General features: G+C 42.0%; 1 protein-coding gene across 1 annotated transcript in view; it reads left to right on the top strand.

The window, feature by feature from the left end:
* The window catches only part of LOC141086029 (calcium-activated chloride channel regulator 1-like), a 134956-nt gene that overhangs the window by 12685 nt on the left and 106977 nt on the right, over positions 1-15294 (top strand). Inside the window, exon 3 of the mRNA XM_073571762.1 lies at positions 14300-14526. Within this exon, the coding sequence (XP_073427863.1) occupies positions 14300-14526 (227 nt within the window). The remainder of the gene's footprint in view (positions 1-14299; positions 14527-15294) is intronic.

The raw sequence follows: 15294 nt of genomic DNA, 5'->3' as shown, positions 1-15294 counted from the left end.
AAAAACAGAAACTTTTGTTCCTGGTAATAAGAGAATCCGTTCTTGTAGCCTTGATCCCAATAATCCTGCCTGCCTCTTGACAATTTCAAATCTCTGACCAAGTCACTCAGATCAGATTGACTGAACAGATGTGGATTAGATGCAGAACGCTCAAAGTCTGGGTCTGCAGCAGTTTCATTTTCCACTGACATTTTTAGTTCATCTTCGTCGTCCTCCATTGTCCATACTTTGGGCAGCTTTGGAACATGAAGACTTTCATCATGTGGTACTGGTCCTATGGCTGAAGGAAGATTAGGATATTCTATTGATTTCTTGTTCTTTGCTGAATATCCTGTTACATTTGTAAGGCAGAAGTAGCGATCTGTTACATGATCTCTCTGCTCTCTCCATATCATTGGGACAGCAAACGGCATTGAAGGTCATGATCCATTCAACCATGCTCTAAGTATGTCAGTATTGTCTTTTCATTCCTCCGCTGCCCAGGAGATGTGATATGCTCCGTACACGGTCAGCCAAATGATTAACTGCGCTTGCGCAGAATTCGCATAATAAGTGCTTACTAGAGTTGAGCGAAACGGGTCGAAAAATTTCAAAAGTCGCCGACTTTTGGCAAAGTCAGGTTTCATGAAACGAAACCCGACCCTAGGATGAGGTCGGCCACGAGGTCGGCGACTTACGCGCCAAAGTCGCGTTTCAAAAGTTTGTTTTGCGCTCTTTTTCAGCCAATCAGGATCCACGGACACTGTGGGCAACGTGATGACATAGGCAGGGGTCACCACCATCTTTCAGAAGGGCATGCAAGTGATTGGCTTGCTTTGGTGGGCGTCACAGGGGGTATAAAAGGGCGTGCACGCCGACCGCCATCTTACTTCTGCCGATCTCAGTATAGGGAGAGGTTGCTGCTGATTCTGTAGGGAGAGCGTTAGGCAGGGAAGAAGACAAAAAAACTGCTTCTGCTGCTAGCGATTTGGCCTGCTCAACACACCAGTCACTGTGTGTGCAGCGCAAGGGGAGGCTATATAGTGGTGTATCAGTGGTGTTGGTTGTTGGGCTGCCTTCTAAGGCTTCCTGACATTCCTGCATTGCTGTTTACCCACTTGGCAGAGGTGTTCGTGGTGCACACAGCAGAAGTGGCGTTGGAGACAGGGGTTTCATGACAATGTTGTGGACTGATTTTTCAAGTACCGCTCACACAACTGGTAATACTGCATCGATGGAAAGTGACAGGAGACAGCAGTTGTCAACTATGGTTACAAACTACTTTTCCTCCCATATCGATGTTCTCCCACACAGGTCATTCCCCTTTGACTATTGGGCCGCTAAACTGGGCACCTGGCCTGAATTGGCACAATATGCCTTTCAGGAGCTCGCTTGCCCAGCTGCAAGTGTGCTATCGGAAAGAGTCTTCAGTGCAGCTGGATCAATCCTGACAGAAAAAAGGACCCATCTGTCAACCCAAAATGTGGATGATCTAACCTTCATTAAAATGAACCACGCATGGGTTTCCAAGGATTTTGTCCCACCTTCCCCTGATGACACATAGGGTGACAGAAAAATGGCTTGCTTTGGTCCACCTCTTCCTGGGACTTGACCTATTTCACCTTTTGCATCAGCTGAATGTCCAACATCAACATATGCCACTTTCTAAAACTCCCTAACTGTGCTGCCTCCCCCCCCATGGCCGGGGTCACCACCTAGCGCACGACACCGTGCGAGTGCCGTTGCCCTGGACAGGTGGGTAGGCCGACTCTTGGGCGCGGGCACTGGCACAGGGTCCTTCATAGTGCAATCAAGTGTCTCTGACGGTGGTGGTGCACACCCGCCGTCAGACACACCGCCGTACTATGAGGGGCCCAGTGCCAGTACCGACGCCCACGAGTGGGCCCCCCTTGCTTGGGCAGGGCCCCAGCATTTGCAATCTTTACCTCTCCCTGCTCCTCCGCTGTGTAGTCTGGGCCGTCAAATCCATACTGTGCCTGACACCGTCTGAGCCTGCCTCCTGATGTATAGACATATATTTTGAATGTGTACGCTATCCATACATGTTATCCGGGGAAACGGTACCCTTTCTAACCTTTGTGCAATCACGTGCAATCCATACTGGGCCTAACACCGTCTTCCTGCCTCCTGATGTATAGACATATATTTTGAATGTGTACGCTATCCATACATGTTATCTGGGGATACGGTACCCTTTCTAACCTTTGTGCAATCACGTGCAATCCATACTGGGCCTAACACCGTCTGAGCCTGCCTCCTGATGTATAGACATATATTTTGAATGTGTACGCTATCCATACATGTTATCCGGGGAAACGGTACCCTTTCTAACCTTTGTGCAATCACGTGCAATCCATACTGGGCCTAACACCGTCTGAGCCTGCCTCCTGATGTATAGACATATATTTTGAATGTGTACGCTATCCATACATGTTATCCGGGGAAACGGTACCCTTTCTAACCTTTGTGCAATCACGTGCAATCCATACTGGGCCTAACACCGTCTGAGCCTGCCTCCTGATGTATAGACATATATTTTGAATGTGTACGCTATCCATACATGTTATCTGGGGATACGGTACCCTTTCTCACCTTTGTGCAATCACGTGTAATCCATACTGGGCGTGAGAACGGCTGGCGAGCTGTTAAGCAAGCTACAGCACCTGTGGTTTGCACACGTAAGTTTTTCATTTTTTCAGAAATGACGGTTAGGCCTAATTCCGGAACTGCGGTTGACCTGCACTTACTGGGAAATCATTGTTCGCGGGTAATAATTGTAATCAGTGATCTCCATCACTAACGTTGTTCAGCGGGTTATCTGCACCTGTAAGCGACAAACGCTGGCCTTTTCAGTGTAGCGCACATGCAGCCACGGACATGTAAGGGCATGACACACCAGTTATTGGCCAATCTCATGTGCCAGAGCCTCACGTGTCCCTCTAGTAAGCCGGACTCGGACCGCGGGGCATGACGGAGTCTCGTTCGTTAACGGAATTAAGCTTGCAATGTGTGCATCTGTTCTGTAGCTGGCATGGTTGAGGTTTCCCAGGTGGAGTCGAATTTAACAGTAGGCTCCACTCCTGGTGGTGCCCTTCTGGACATTCCTTTAAGGTTCAGCTTTGCAACCATACTGCCCACGTAAAACAAACACTTTGCCTTCATGAACGCTGTTTGGAGGGTCATGACTCGTGGGAATAACGCCGACCAATCAGTTAACCTTCTAGAGAGATCGTTCGTTGCTCCCAAGCATGACATCACACTCCCTAGGAAGAAGGTAATGCCACTGTGGCGACCGTACTCCTGGGGGCGACACAAGTGCACTGATGCCCAGCCACTGCTCGATGAATCTGCTGGTACATTGACCCAGACCACTACATTCCCCTCGCACGCTACACGACCTGAATCTGACCCTGATGAAACTCAGGTTACCCTTCCCATATACAGTTCCATCTTACACGGTGACAAAGAGGAAGCTGCAGATGAAAGTGCAGGTTCGGCCCACCCGCCATCAGACACACCACCGTACTATCAGGGGCCCTGTGCCAGTGCCGTCGCCAACGAGTGGGCCCCCCCTGCTTGCTCAGGATCACAGCACTTGCAAAGTTGAAATACTGTGCAGTGAGATGGAAGATGGGGACGACGAGGAGTCCAGACAAGTACAGGGATTCCCTAGCGAGGAGACTTTTTTGATTGTTTTCAATGTTGGGACAGCAATTTTTGGGGAGCACTATACTCTGGAGAATGATAGATGGTGCCCACCATACACTGGAACATTCCAAAGGTGGACATCAGACACTGGAGCAGCATTTACAGGGCCCATTATACACTAGAGCATTAGAAATGGGGCCCATTATGTTTGGAGCATTATTTGGGCCCATAAGACAGTGGAGCTTCATCCATGGGGACCAACATATACTGTAGCATTATGTGGAGCTCATCATATACTGTTTCAAACATTATATGGGACCAATGATTTTGTATGGAGAAATAGATGGGCCTCGTCATGAGATGTAAAAAGTGAGGTATTTTTCATTGTACTATACCGCTATTTCTCTGCCGTATCAGAGCATGATGAGTTGTGGTATGTGTTAAAGGGGCGCTCTTTCGCCCAGGGCACATGAAAAACTGCAGCCAGCCCCCCCCCACAACTTTAGCCAAATAACCCCCATTTTTCAGTGCGTAACTTGTATTATGAAGTTAATTAAGGTTGACAAGCTTAAGTAAGAAGAATTGATGCTTTTGGCATTCAAATGGGCACTGTAGGTGTGTTTCCTGTCCTCCTCTCACTGCCGACTTTTATTCCCCATTGACTTACATTGGGTTTCGTGTTTCGGGACGACCCCGACTTTTCCCTATAATCGGACGATCTTGCTCGACCCGACTTTTGGAAAAGTCGGGTTTCACGAAACGAAACGCGACCCTAAAAAACCAAAAGTCGCTCAACTCTAGTGCTTACATATGTGTAGATCAGCGATTTATGTTATTTCAGTGGAAAATTCAGAATATACTGTTTCAGAAAAAGTTCATATATGAGTTTTTAGAATTATAACAGAATATTATAATGTTTTATATCATTTCTCCAAAATCTTAAATGATAGGAAAAGTCTGAAGTCATTTCTGAAATCAGCATGAAAAAATGTATCAGGAGCACTCAAAATTGTCCGAGGGACAAAACTTTGGTAACACAGTGTAATTTATAAAATGTGATTTTCTGGATTTTATTTTTGATATTCTATCTCTCAATGTTAAAATTAGCCTACCCTTAAAATTATAGACTGTTCATGTCTTTGTCAGTGGGCAAACTTACAAAATCAGCAAGGGATCAAATACTTCTTTTCCCCACTGTATATATTCTTCATATTTACCACCACTTCCACATTTAAAACCAACAGATGTAGCCTGAAAACTCATCTCTACGCCTGCAATCACCCAGGTGTCACCTTACTCCCACTGGAGCTGCTCCAAATCCGTAATCTACTATCTCCTTCCTCATTCCCCATTGCCCATGTGGGCAAGATCTCCCACCTGGTACTTGGATGTTTGGATATAGCAAAATCTCATCACATTATAAGTTGGGAAGACCCTATAAAAGCAGTTGTCTTACAAACATTGGTAACCTATTGCTAAAATCTGTCATCGACATTTGATTACTGTAGGCCCGAGACATACAGTATATACCATATATATGCATTGGACCCACACAAACCATATACTCAAGTTTTAGCAATAGGATACAATGTTTATAAGACAACTTCTTTTACAGGGTTTTCCCAACTTATAAGGTAATAGGATTTTGCATCATTCAAACAACACGTTCATCCACCAATTCTAAGAATGAAAATGAAACAGTAGTTGTGTAGCCCTATGTCCTCCTATTTTTCTCATGTACTTGGCTACAACACTAACTCAATTCAGTACAGTAAAGCTGTTCAAGAAAACTGAAAAATGAGACAGGCTCTGGTTGCCTTTCTAGTTGAATGGCAGAAATCTCATGGAAACATATCTAACAGAGGCAAATAAGCACTGTAACTTCACAAAGCCATCATATTAAATTTAAGTATGCTTTACCAGGATAACGAAGTGTGATGTATACTGGCCACAGTGTTATACCAGGATAACCAAAGTGTGATGCATACAGGCCACAAGCTCATTCTGTTTTCTTGTTTTCTTGTTTCAGCATTGACTTGAGAATGAGCACTGATCCACAGGAGCTCCTGGACTCATTTAACACCTGATTACCCTTGAATACTTCCAACCTCACCCCACAGGCGGCTGGATCCAGTGAAACATTCAATTTTGTTCCTGAAAATGTTATTCTAGAAAATGGCACAATCCTGTACTTTGGGTTATCAGGAGTAGATAAAGCCTCTCAGGCATCATCTCCATCCAACATAGCGCAGGCAGCTCTAATTATTCCTAGGGTAGACAGGTCTAACTCTACTGATGTCACCACTGTTGCACTTGCTGATGCCACGGCTGCTGCTCCTGCTGCTGCCACCACTGCTGCTCCTGCTGCCACCACTAGTAACAGTATTGAAATAATAAAAATACCATTAGTGTTTCTGCTGATCTGCTATTATCTGCCATTACAGTTATGATAGTCATGAATGGTATTGAAATGACATAATATCTATTCCTGTATCTACTGTAACTATCTATCTTAGGGCAGAATCTCTGAATACTGAATGATGTAAAGCCGAAACTACAAAAACTATCGATAAATTGAAATTTTTTTGCGTAGGCATTCTGAATATCATATATTATATAATATTCTGATAATAATAATCTTATATTATATTATATTAATAATAATAATAATCTTTATTTATATAGCGCCAACATATTCCGCAGCGCTTTACAGTTGAACAGTTTCAAACACAACAGTCATAAGTAACAACGTTAACAATACAATAATTAAAGCGAAATAAGACGACCCTGCTCGTGGGAGCTTACAATCTACAATGAGGTGGGGGAGATACAAAGCACAGGTTTGTATTTACAATGATGTATTTACAATGATGGTCCAGTCATCTTCAGGGGGTGGGGGTTAGATGGAGATAGTGAATGGGCTACACACACACAAACATAACATGACTTTGATTACTGAATGTGATAGGCCGCTCTGAACAAATGTGTTTTGAGCGAGCGCCTAAAACTATGCAAATTGTGGATGGTCCTAATATTTTGGGGTAGAGCATTCCAGAGAATTGGCGCAGCACGGGAGAAGTCTTGGAGTCGGGAGTGGGAGGTACGGATTAGGGCAGAGGTTAGTCGAAAGTCATTTGCAGAGCACAGCGGTCGGTTAGGCCGATAGACAGAAAGGAGGGAGGAGATGTAGGGGGGTGCCGCACCGTGGAGAGCTTTGTGGGTGAGAACAAGTACTTTGAATTGTACCCTGTAATGAATTGGCAGCCAGTGTAACGACTGGCGAAGAGCGGACGCGTCTGAGTAACGATTAGCCAGATGGACAACCCTGGCTGCTGCATTAAGGATAGACTGGAGACTGTATCTCCCCCGCCTCATTGTAGATTGTAAGCTCCACGAGCAGGGTCGTCTTATTTCGCTTTAATTATTGTATTGTTAACGTTGTTACTTATGACTGTTGTGTTTGAAACTGTTCAACTGTAAAGCGCTGCGGAATATGTTGGCGCTATATAAATAAAGATTATTATTATTATTATTATCCCATATGCTATCAATGAACTGCAATTCTCGGGCTCTTCCAGCAGGTGGCAGAAACATATTTGTACTTACCACCTACAAAGGACAATTCTAACCATAACACACGTCTACAAAATAAAAAATAAAAATATTCATGTGTCAAGGTTTTTTTTAAGGATTAATGGTATTTTGAGGGTGCTGAATTCAAAAATTCCATTTCTTTTGCTGAATTGGTTCTAGTTTTTTAGATAATTCATCCATGAAAATAATGCATTCCCCCCCAATTGCAAGTTGTGTGTGTGATAACAAATGCAATAGCTTTCAGTTTATCTTTTGACTCTTTAACAGTGTCTCAGGTAATTAAATATCTCATATAATTATTTTGTATTTCAATCTGCAGGCTTACAGTGCTATAAAAGTCACTTTTTGAAGCCAGAATTTGAATCTCAGAAGCTAGAGCAAGTCTGGCAAAACCGAAGTCATATTCTTAAGCACCCAAACTTAATATACAACTGTTCAGACATCATTGGTATCAAAATCACTGTATACCAGTCAATATGACCCAATGGCTTTGTCCTCGGTGTGGGATTGATCAGGGTACAATCGGTCGAACCCCTATTAAATGCACATAAGGAGCCAAGTCATAGTCAATGTCTACCATGTATCAAAGCATTGATACTTCTGGAAAAAAAATGTATGTATTATTATTGAACTGGTCTCTAAATGTAAACTAGGCAATTGATTGGATTGTAAAGGTCTCAACATTTACATTTGTGTGAAAAAGTGTTTGCCTCTCTCTGATATTCTTTTGCACATTTCTCACACTTAAATGTTTCTGATCACCAAATAAATTAAAATATTATACAAAGATAACACAAGTAAACACAAAATGCAGTTTTTAAATGAAGGTCTTTATCATTAAGGGAAAAAGAATTCCAAACCTACAGGGCGGTCCTTAGGTGAAAAAGTGATTGCCCCCTGCCCCTTAAAACCTTAAAACATAAATTAGCTATGGTTTATTCCATCTTTGGGAAGCTGAGTTCAAATTCCCCACTCACATCCAGGCCTGATTACTGCTACATCTGTTCTCAATCAAGAAATTACTTAAATAAGACCTGTCTGACAAAGTGAAGTAAACTAAAAGTTCCTCAAAAGCTAGACATAATGCTGCTGTCCAAAGAAATTCTGTAACAAATGAAAAACAAAGTAATTGAGATCTATCAGTCTGGAAAAGGTAAAAAAAAGAATTCTAAAGCTTTGGGACACAGTGAGAGCCATTATCCACAGATGGTGAACCAAAATTACCCCAAGAGCGCAGCGATGATTCATCCAAGAGATCACAAAAGACCCCTCAACAACATCCAATGAACTGCAGGCCTCACTTGCCTCAGTTAAGGTCAGTGTTCATATAATCGTAACATCATTGAATGTTAGAGTTGGAAGGGACCTCCAAGGTCATCGTGTTCAACCCTCTGCTCAATGCACTGCAGGATTCACTAAATCATCTCAGACAGCTGTCTGTCCAGCCTCTGTTTGAAGACTTACATTGAAGGAGAACTCACCATCTCTCCTGGCATCCTGTTCCACTCATTGATCACCCTCACTGTCAAAAAGGTTTTTCTAACATCTAAAAAAAACCTTTCTGACAATGAGGGTGATGACTCCACCATAAGAAAAAGACTAGAAGACTAGGCAAAAATGCCCTGCATGGCAGAGTTTCAAGACGAAAACCATTGCTAAGCAATAAGAACATGAAGGCTCGTCTCAGTTTTACCAGAAAACATCTTGATGATCTCTAAGACTTTTAGGAGAATACTCTGTGGACTGACAAGACAAAAGTATATCCCATTACATCTGGCATAGAAGTATCACAACATTTAAGAAAAGCAACGCCATACCAATAATACAATATGGTGGTGGTAGTGTGATGGTCTGGGGTTTTGCCACGTCAGGACTTGGAAGACTTGCTGTAATAAATGGAACTATGAATACTGCTGTCTACCAAAATATCGTGAAGGAGAATGTCTGGCCATCTGTTTGTGACCTTAAGCTGAAGCGCACTTGGGTTATGCAGGACAATGTACCAAAACACACCAGCAATTCCACCTCTGAATGGCTCAAGAAAACATAATTAAGACTGTGGAGTGGCCTAGTCAAAGTCATGACCTTAATCTGATTGAGATGCTGTGGCATGACCTTAAAAAGGCTGTTTATGCTAGTAAACTCTCCAATGTGGCTGAACTACAACAAGTGTGCAAAGATGAGTGGGCCAAATTACTCCAGAGCGTTGTAAAGACTCATTGCCAGTTATTGCAAACTCTTGATTGCACTTGTTGCTGCTAAGGGTGGAAAAAACAGTTTTTACATTTAGGGGGCAATCACTTTTTGACACAGGGCCCTGTAGATTTGGATTTTTTCCTCTTAATAGTAAAGATCTTCAATTAAAAACTGCATTTTGTATTTACTTGTGTTATCTTTGTCTAATATTTAAATTTGTTTGGTGATCTGAAACATTTAAGTGTGACAAACATGCAAAAGAATAGGAAATCAGGAAGGGAAAAAACACTTTTTCACACAACTGAATGTCATGGGTTTGTGCAGGTCTGAAGGGTGGAATGCCCTTGATATTGTATGTGTTGACCATGGGATAAGTGGGTTTTTAATGTCGGACATATTGATTGCCATATTCTATTCATATTGATGCGTATGGCAGGTCAAAAAGAGAAAAATTGTCAGTAAGGGCAAATTTGTTGAAATCAAACCAAACCAAAATTCTTGGAACTTTAACCGCTTCCCGACCGCCCACAGTAGATAAACGTTGGCGCTTGCTGGGCTTTGTGCAGCGCCGACGTTTATCTACTGTCGGTGGTTTTGTGCCCCCCGGGACCTCCACATACCTTATAACATGGGGATCCCGGTGCACAATGCATGCTGGGACCCCCGACGTCATCGAGACCTGATTGGTTCAGGTCCTGATGACGTCAGCGTCACAGCAGCCAATGAGAGCGCTCGCTGGGAAAGCTGCTTGTTTCCCGGCGATCTCACTCATTGTAATGCGACTTCTCCTCTGATCTCACACTGACAGATGATCAGAGGTGAAGCAGCGGAACTGTGTGACTAGATCGCTGCCTGGCACAGCTGATCGCTGCCTGGCACAGCTGTGCCAGGCAGCGATCTTGTCACACAGTAACGCTGCTTCTCCTCTGATCATCTGTCAGTGTGAGATCAGAGGAGAAGTCACGTTACTATGTGCCAGGCAGCGATCTTGTCACATAGTAACGCTGCTTATCCTCTGATCATCTGTCAGTGTGAGATCAGAGGAGAAGTGGCATTACTATGAGTCAGATCACAGGGCAGCGATCTTGTCACAAAAAGAAAAAAAAAGTAAAGAAAAAAAGCAGGCACGCAGGTTAGGGCTAGGGTTAGGGTTAGGGCTAGGGTTAGGGCTAGGGTTAGGGCTAGGGTTAGGGTTAGGGCTAGGGCTAGGGTTAGGGCTAGGGCTAGGGTTAGGGCTAGGGCTAGGGTTAGGGTTAGAGCTAGGCTTAGAGCTAGGGCTGGGATTAGGGTTATGGGTGTGTTGGTGTTAGGTTTGTGGTTAGGGTTATGGTTAGGGTTGGGATTAGGGTTAGGGGTGTGTTGGGGTTAGGGTTGGAATTAGAATTGGGGGTTTCCATTGTTTAGGTACATCAGGGGCTCTGTAAACGCAACATGACGCCCGCAGACCATTCCATCAAAGTCTGCATTTCAGAACGTCACTACTTCCCTTCCGAGCCTCGACGTGTGCCCAAACAGTAGATTCCTCCCACATATGGGATACCAGCGTACTCAGGACAAATTGGACAACAACTCTTAGGGTCCAATTTCTCCTGTTACCCTTGTGAAAATAAAAATTGGGGGCTAAAAGATCATTTTTGTGGAAAAAAAATGATTTTTTTTATTTTCACGGCTCAACATTATAAACTTTAGTGAAACACTTGGGGTTCAAAGTGCTCACCACACATCTAGATAACTTCCTTGGGGGGTCTAGTTTCCAAAATGGGGTCATTTGTGGGGGGTTTCCACTGTTTAGGTACATCAGGGGCTCTGCAAACACGACATGACACCCGCAGACCATTCCATCAAAGTCTGCATTCCAGAACGTCACTACTTCCCTTCCGAGCCCCACCGTGTGCCCAAACAGTAGTTTTCTTCCACATATGGGGTATCAGCGTACTCAGGACAAATTGGACAACAACTTTTGGGGTCCAATTTCTCCTGTTACCCTTGTGAAAATAAAAATTGGGGGCTAAAAGCTCATTTTGTGGAAAAAAAATGATTTTTTATTTTCATGGCTCTACGTTATAAACTTCCGTGAAGCACTTCGGGGTTCAAAGTGTTCACAACACATCTAGATAAGTTCTTTAAGGGGTCTAGTTTCCAAAATGGGGTCACTTGTGGCGGGTTTCCACTGTTTAGGTACATCAGGGGCTCTCCAAATGCGACATGGCATCCGATCTCAATTCCTGCCAATTCTGCATTGAAAAAGTCAAACAACACTCCTTCCGTTCTGAGCTCTGCCGTGCGCTCAAACAGTGGTTTAGCCCCACATACAGGGTGTCGGCGTATTCGGGAGAAATTGCACAAAAAATTTTGTTTTTCATTTTCTCTTCTTACACTTGTGAAAATAAAAAAAATGGTTCTGAAGTAAAATGTTTGTGAAAAAAAGTTAAATGTTTATTTTTTCCTTCCACATTCCATTCATTCATGTGAAGCACCTGAAGGGTTAATAAACTTCTTGAATGTGGTTTTGAGTACATTGAGAGGTGAAGTTTTTAGAATGGTGTCACTTTTGGGCATTTTCTGTCATATTGACCCCCCAAACTCACTTCAAATGCGAGGTGGTCCCCAAAAAAATGGTGTTGTAAATTTTGTTGTAAAAATGAGAAATCCGCTGGTCAACTTTTAACGCTTATAACTTCCTAAAAAAAAAAATTATGCTTCCAAAATTGTGCAGATGTAAACTAGACATGTGGGAAATGTTATTTATTAACTATTTTGTGCGATATCACTCTCTGATTTAAGGGCATAAAAATTAAAAGTTTGAAAATTGCAAAGTTTTCTAAATTTTCACCAAATTTCGATTTTTTTAACAAATAAGCGCAGTTCATATCTAAGAAATTTTACCACCACCATGAAGTACAATATGGCACGAGAAAACAATGTCAGAATCAGCAGGATCCGTTGAAGCGTTCTAGAGTTATGACCTCATAAAGTGACACTGGTCAGAATTGAAAAAATTGGGCCAGTCACGAAGGCAAAAACAGGCTCGGGTGCGAAGGGGTTAAAGGTGAAATTTAAAACAAAAAAAAAATCCAAAATGAAAAATCTGGATCATACAAACGCGGAATCCATTACAGATAGCCTTCAAAAATGCTATACACTGAAACACTGGAATTATATCTGTTGTTCACTTGTCAGAAACAAAATTTTCTCATTTTCATTTTCAGTGCTGAAGGTAATTTTTAATTTTGGATAAACACCTACAATAGCTTTATAGTTCTACTAATCCTACAGCAATGATACTCACCACTACTGTCACTCAAGGATGAGAGCCCACCCTGCCAGAAACCAAAAAGTATGGAGACTGTACGGAAACAGCACAGCACTCAACAGCTCAGGGGACAACTTTAGAATAACTCTTTAAGTATACATTAAATATATATATAACTTCTCTTACCATTTTGCAGATACAGGTGTTCTCATACTAATATCAAGGCATGTTTTTTCACAAAACAAGTAGTATTGTTGGAGGTATATGGATTTTAGCAAGGCCGGGTCAGCAATCAGAAGCAGGGCCCACTGCTTCTAGGCGTCAACTTTACATGTTATGACATCTGTGGCTGAAGAGGGTCAGAAACTGAGCATTCTTATAATGCTGTGTCAGGCTTTGTTTTACAGCCATCTCGTGAGTCTAACTGCTGCAATTGAAGCTAGGTTAGATGTTCATCACAACAGCAGCATTTAAAGCGAACCTGTCATAAGAAAAAAAGCTATAAATGTCTGTGTGTGCTTCCCATCCATCTATTAACTTGGGTAAGCTGCCTTTTACATAATGCCTTTGCACTATTTAGAAACTTAGGTTGCAATGTACGCTTGACTCTTTCCGGCAGCTGATTGTTGGACTGTGCCTCTCTGTATACCATTACTCCACTATACTGTAGACCCCTTATTAGAGTGGGGTATGTGGTCACTATGCAATTAGAAGCGCTCCCCTGCAACTGGTTACATTTATATGGTATATCTCACCTTTATATCCATCTATTTATTCTAACATTTAATGAATACAAGTTTAGATACTGTTGGGTATCAATATTGCATGTCCTTATTTGCACTTTTTATATGTCCTGCTACTGTTTGTCAGTTTTGCTAATAAAGATTGTATGTACCTTTTAAGCATACACTCCTTTTCTCTGTTTTTCTGCAATGCTATTTTTGGAGTGGTTTTCCTTTTGTGGTTAAGTGTACCTTTGGTACTTTGCTCACAATTTACTATGAGGCTGGGCTTCAGTTTAACAGATTGTCATTAGTGATGAGCGAGTATACTCATTGCTTGGGTTTTTCCGAAAATGCTCGGGTGTCCTCCAAGAATTTTGGCGTGCTCGGATATTTAGTTTTCGTCTAATCTGCATGATTTGCGAATTGTAGACAGCCTGAATACATGTGGGAATTCCCTAACAAACAGGCATTCCACACATGTATTCAGCCTGTCTACAAGTCGCAAATCATGCAGATTAGACGATGAAAACTAAATCTCTGAGCACGCCAAAATACTCGGAGGACTCTCTCTCTCATGAAAAACTGACGTCACAAAGAGCCCTAACTCAGGTGTCCTATTTTAGGAGCATTTGATGAAATCTTAAGATACGTGCAATTTCTTAAATTAGAAACATATGATAGGTTCATTATATGTGCATTATGTTGGAAATGCTAAATTTACGGTGTCAATTCTCGAAGATTGTTAAAGTGAAGAATAAAACAAGGACACATTATGCAATATTGCTATAAAGTTATTTGTTTAAATCAGTCTAGAATGTTGAATGACCTCATATGTCAGCGTTATAAAAAGATATGACTGCCTACTAGTGATCTGCACCAACAGTAGGCATAAGAGCCATAACCGGGACCCATCCTCCACACAGACGGCGAGCAGCGGGCAGAAGATCCACTAAGGCAATGCAGATCACATTCAGTCTCATTATATTTCTTCACTTATTTTCAATGTTGCAGAGTTCATTTATCCAGCTGAACAATGGCAGCTATGAACATATAGTCATTGCAATCAACCCTGGACTACAGGAAAATGACCTGCTAATAGAAAAAATTAAGGTAGGCCTAATATTTCAAATAATACAAAAAAAATCCCTTATTTTCAGCTAATGTAGGGTAGCAGTGATTGCAGTATACTCCTTTATTAGGCCAGTATAGCCTATCTAAAGCAGGAACCTACTTTATGGAAGGAATGAGTCTGTCCCACCAGAAAACCAGAAGACCCTCTGCTATGCTAAGCTTTGATTTGGGTATTAATCACTTGTGACTCTTTCTTATTGGTTGATTCACATTAGAATAATTTTCTCTGTTGGACCAACAATTTTCAGTCCCACATACTTCTTTGGTACCAACTTACATAGTTGTACTATAATGTATATGCATTCTTATTTTTTAAGTTCTGGGGTCTATCCCAGTGCATGTCAATTGGTGATGAATTTACACCAGTTAGGTTGGTTCAGCACATTCCTTTATTATTTTCTCATCCTTGAAAAGCGACCCATATTTTTTCAATGTGCTGTACCCATTTTTGGTCAGCTTTTGCATTCCATTTTCATGTGTTAAGTTTTTTTAGCTTCTTCTACCCATTCTTGTGCTATTAATTTTGTTGTTGCGCCATTGACTTGAATTGGTGGCCTTGATCTGCAACATGGATCATAGCAGAACGTGTCTCCTTTATTTGTTCTTTTTACTTTTTTAAAGGACATGTGAAAAGGCACAGTTATTGTAATATGTCTGTGATCTATCCATAAAATAAACAGATATTGCACAGAAAAAAAACCAAAAACTGATATTTGGGTATATGCACATGGCAGCTCTAAAATGCCA

The sequence above is a fragment of the Dendrobates tinctorius genome, unplaced genomic scaffold (assembly GCF_039654945.1).
Source record: "Dendrobates tinctorius isolate UK_male_01 unplaced genomic scaffold, ASM3965494v1 ptg000029l, whole genome shotgun sequence".
In the NCBI taxonomy this organism is placed as follows: Eukaryota; Metazoa; Chordata; class Amphibia; order Anura; family Dendrobatidae; genus Dendrobates; species Dendrobates tinctorius.
This window is presented reverse-complemented; position numbering and strand designations above follow the sequence as displayed.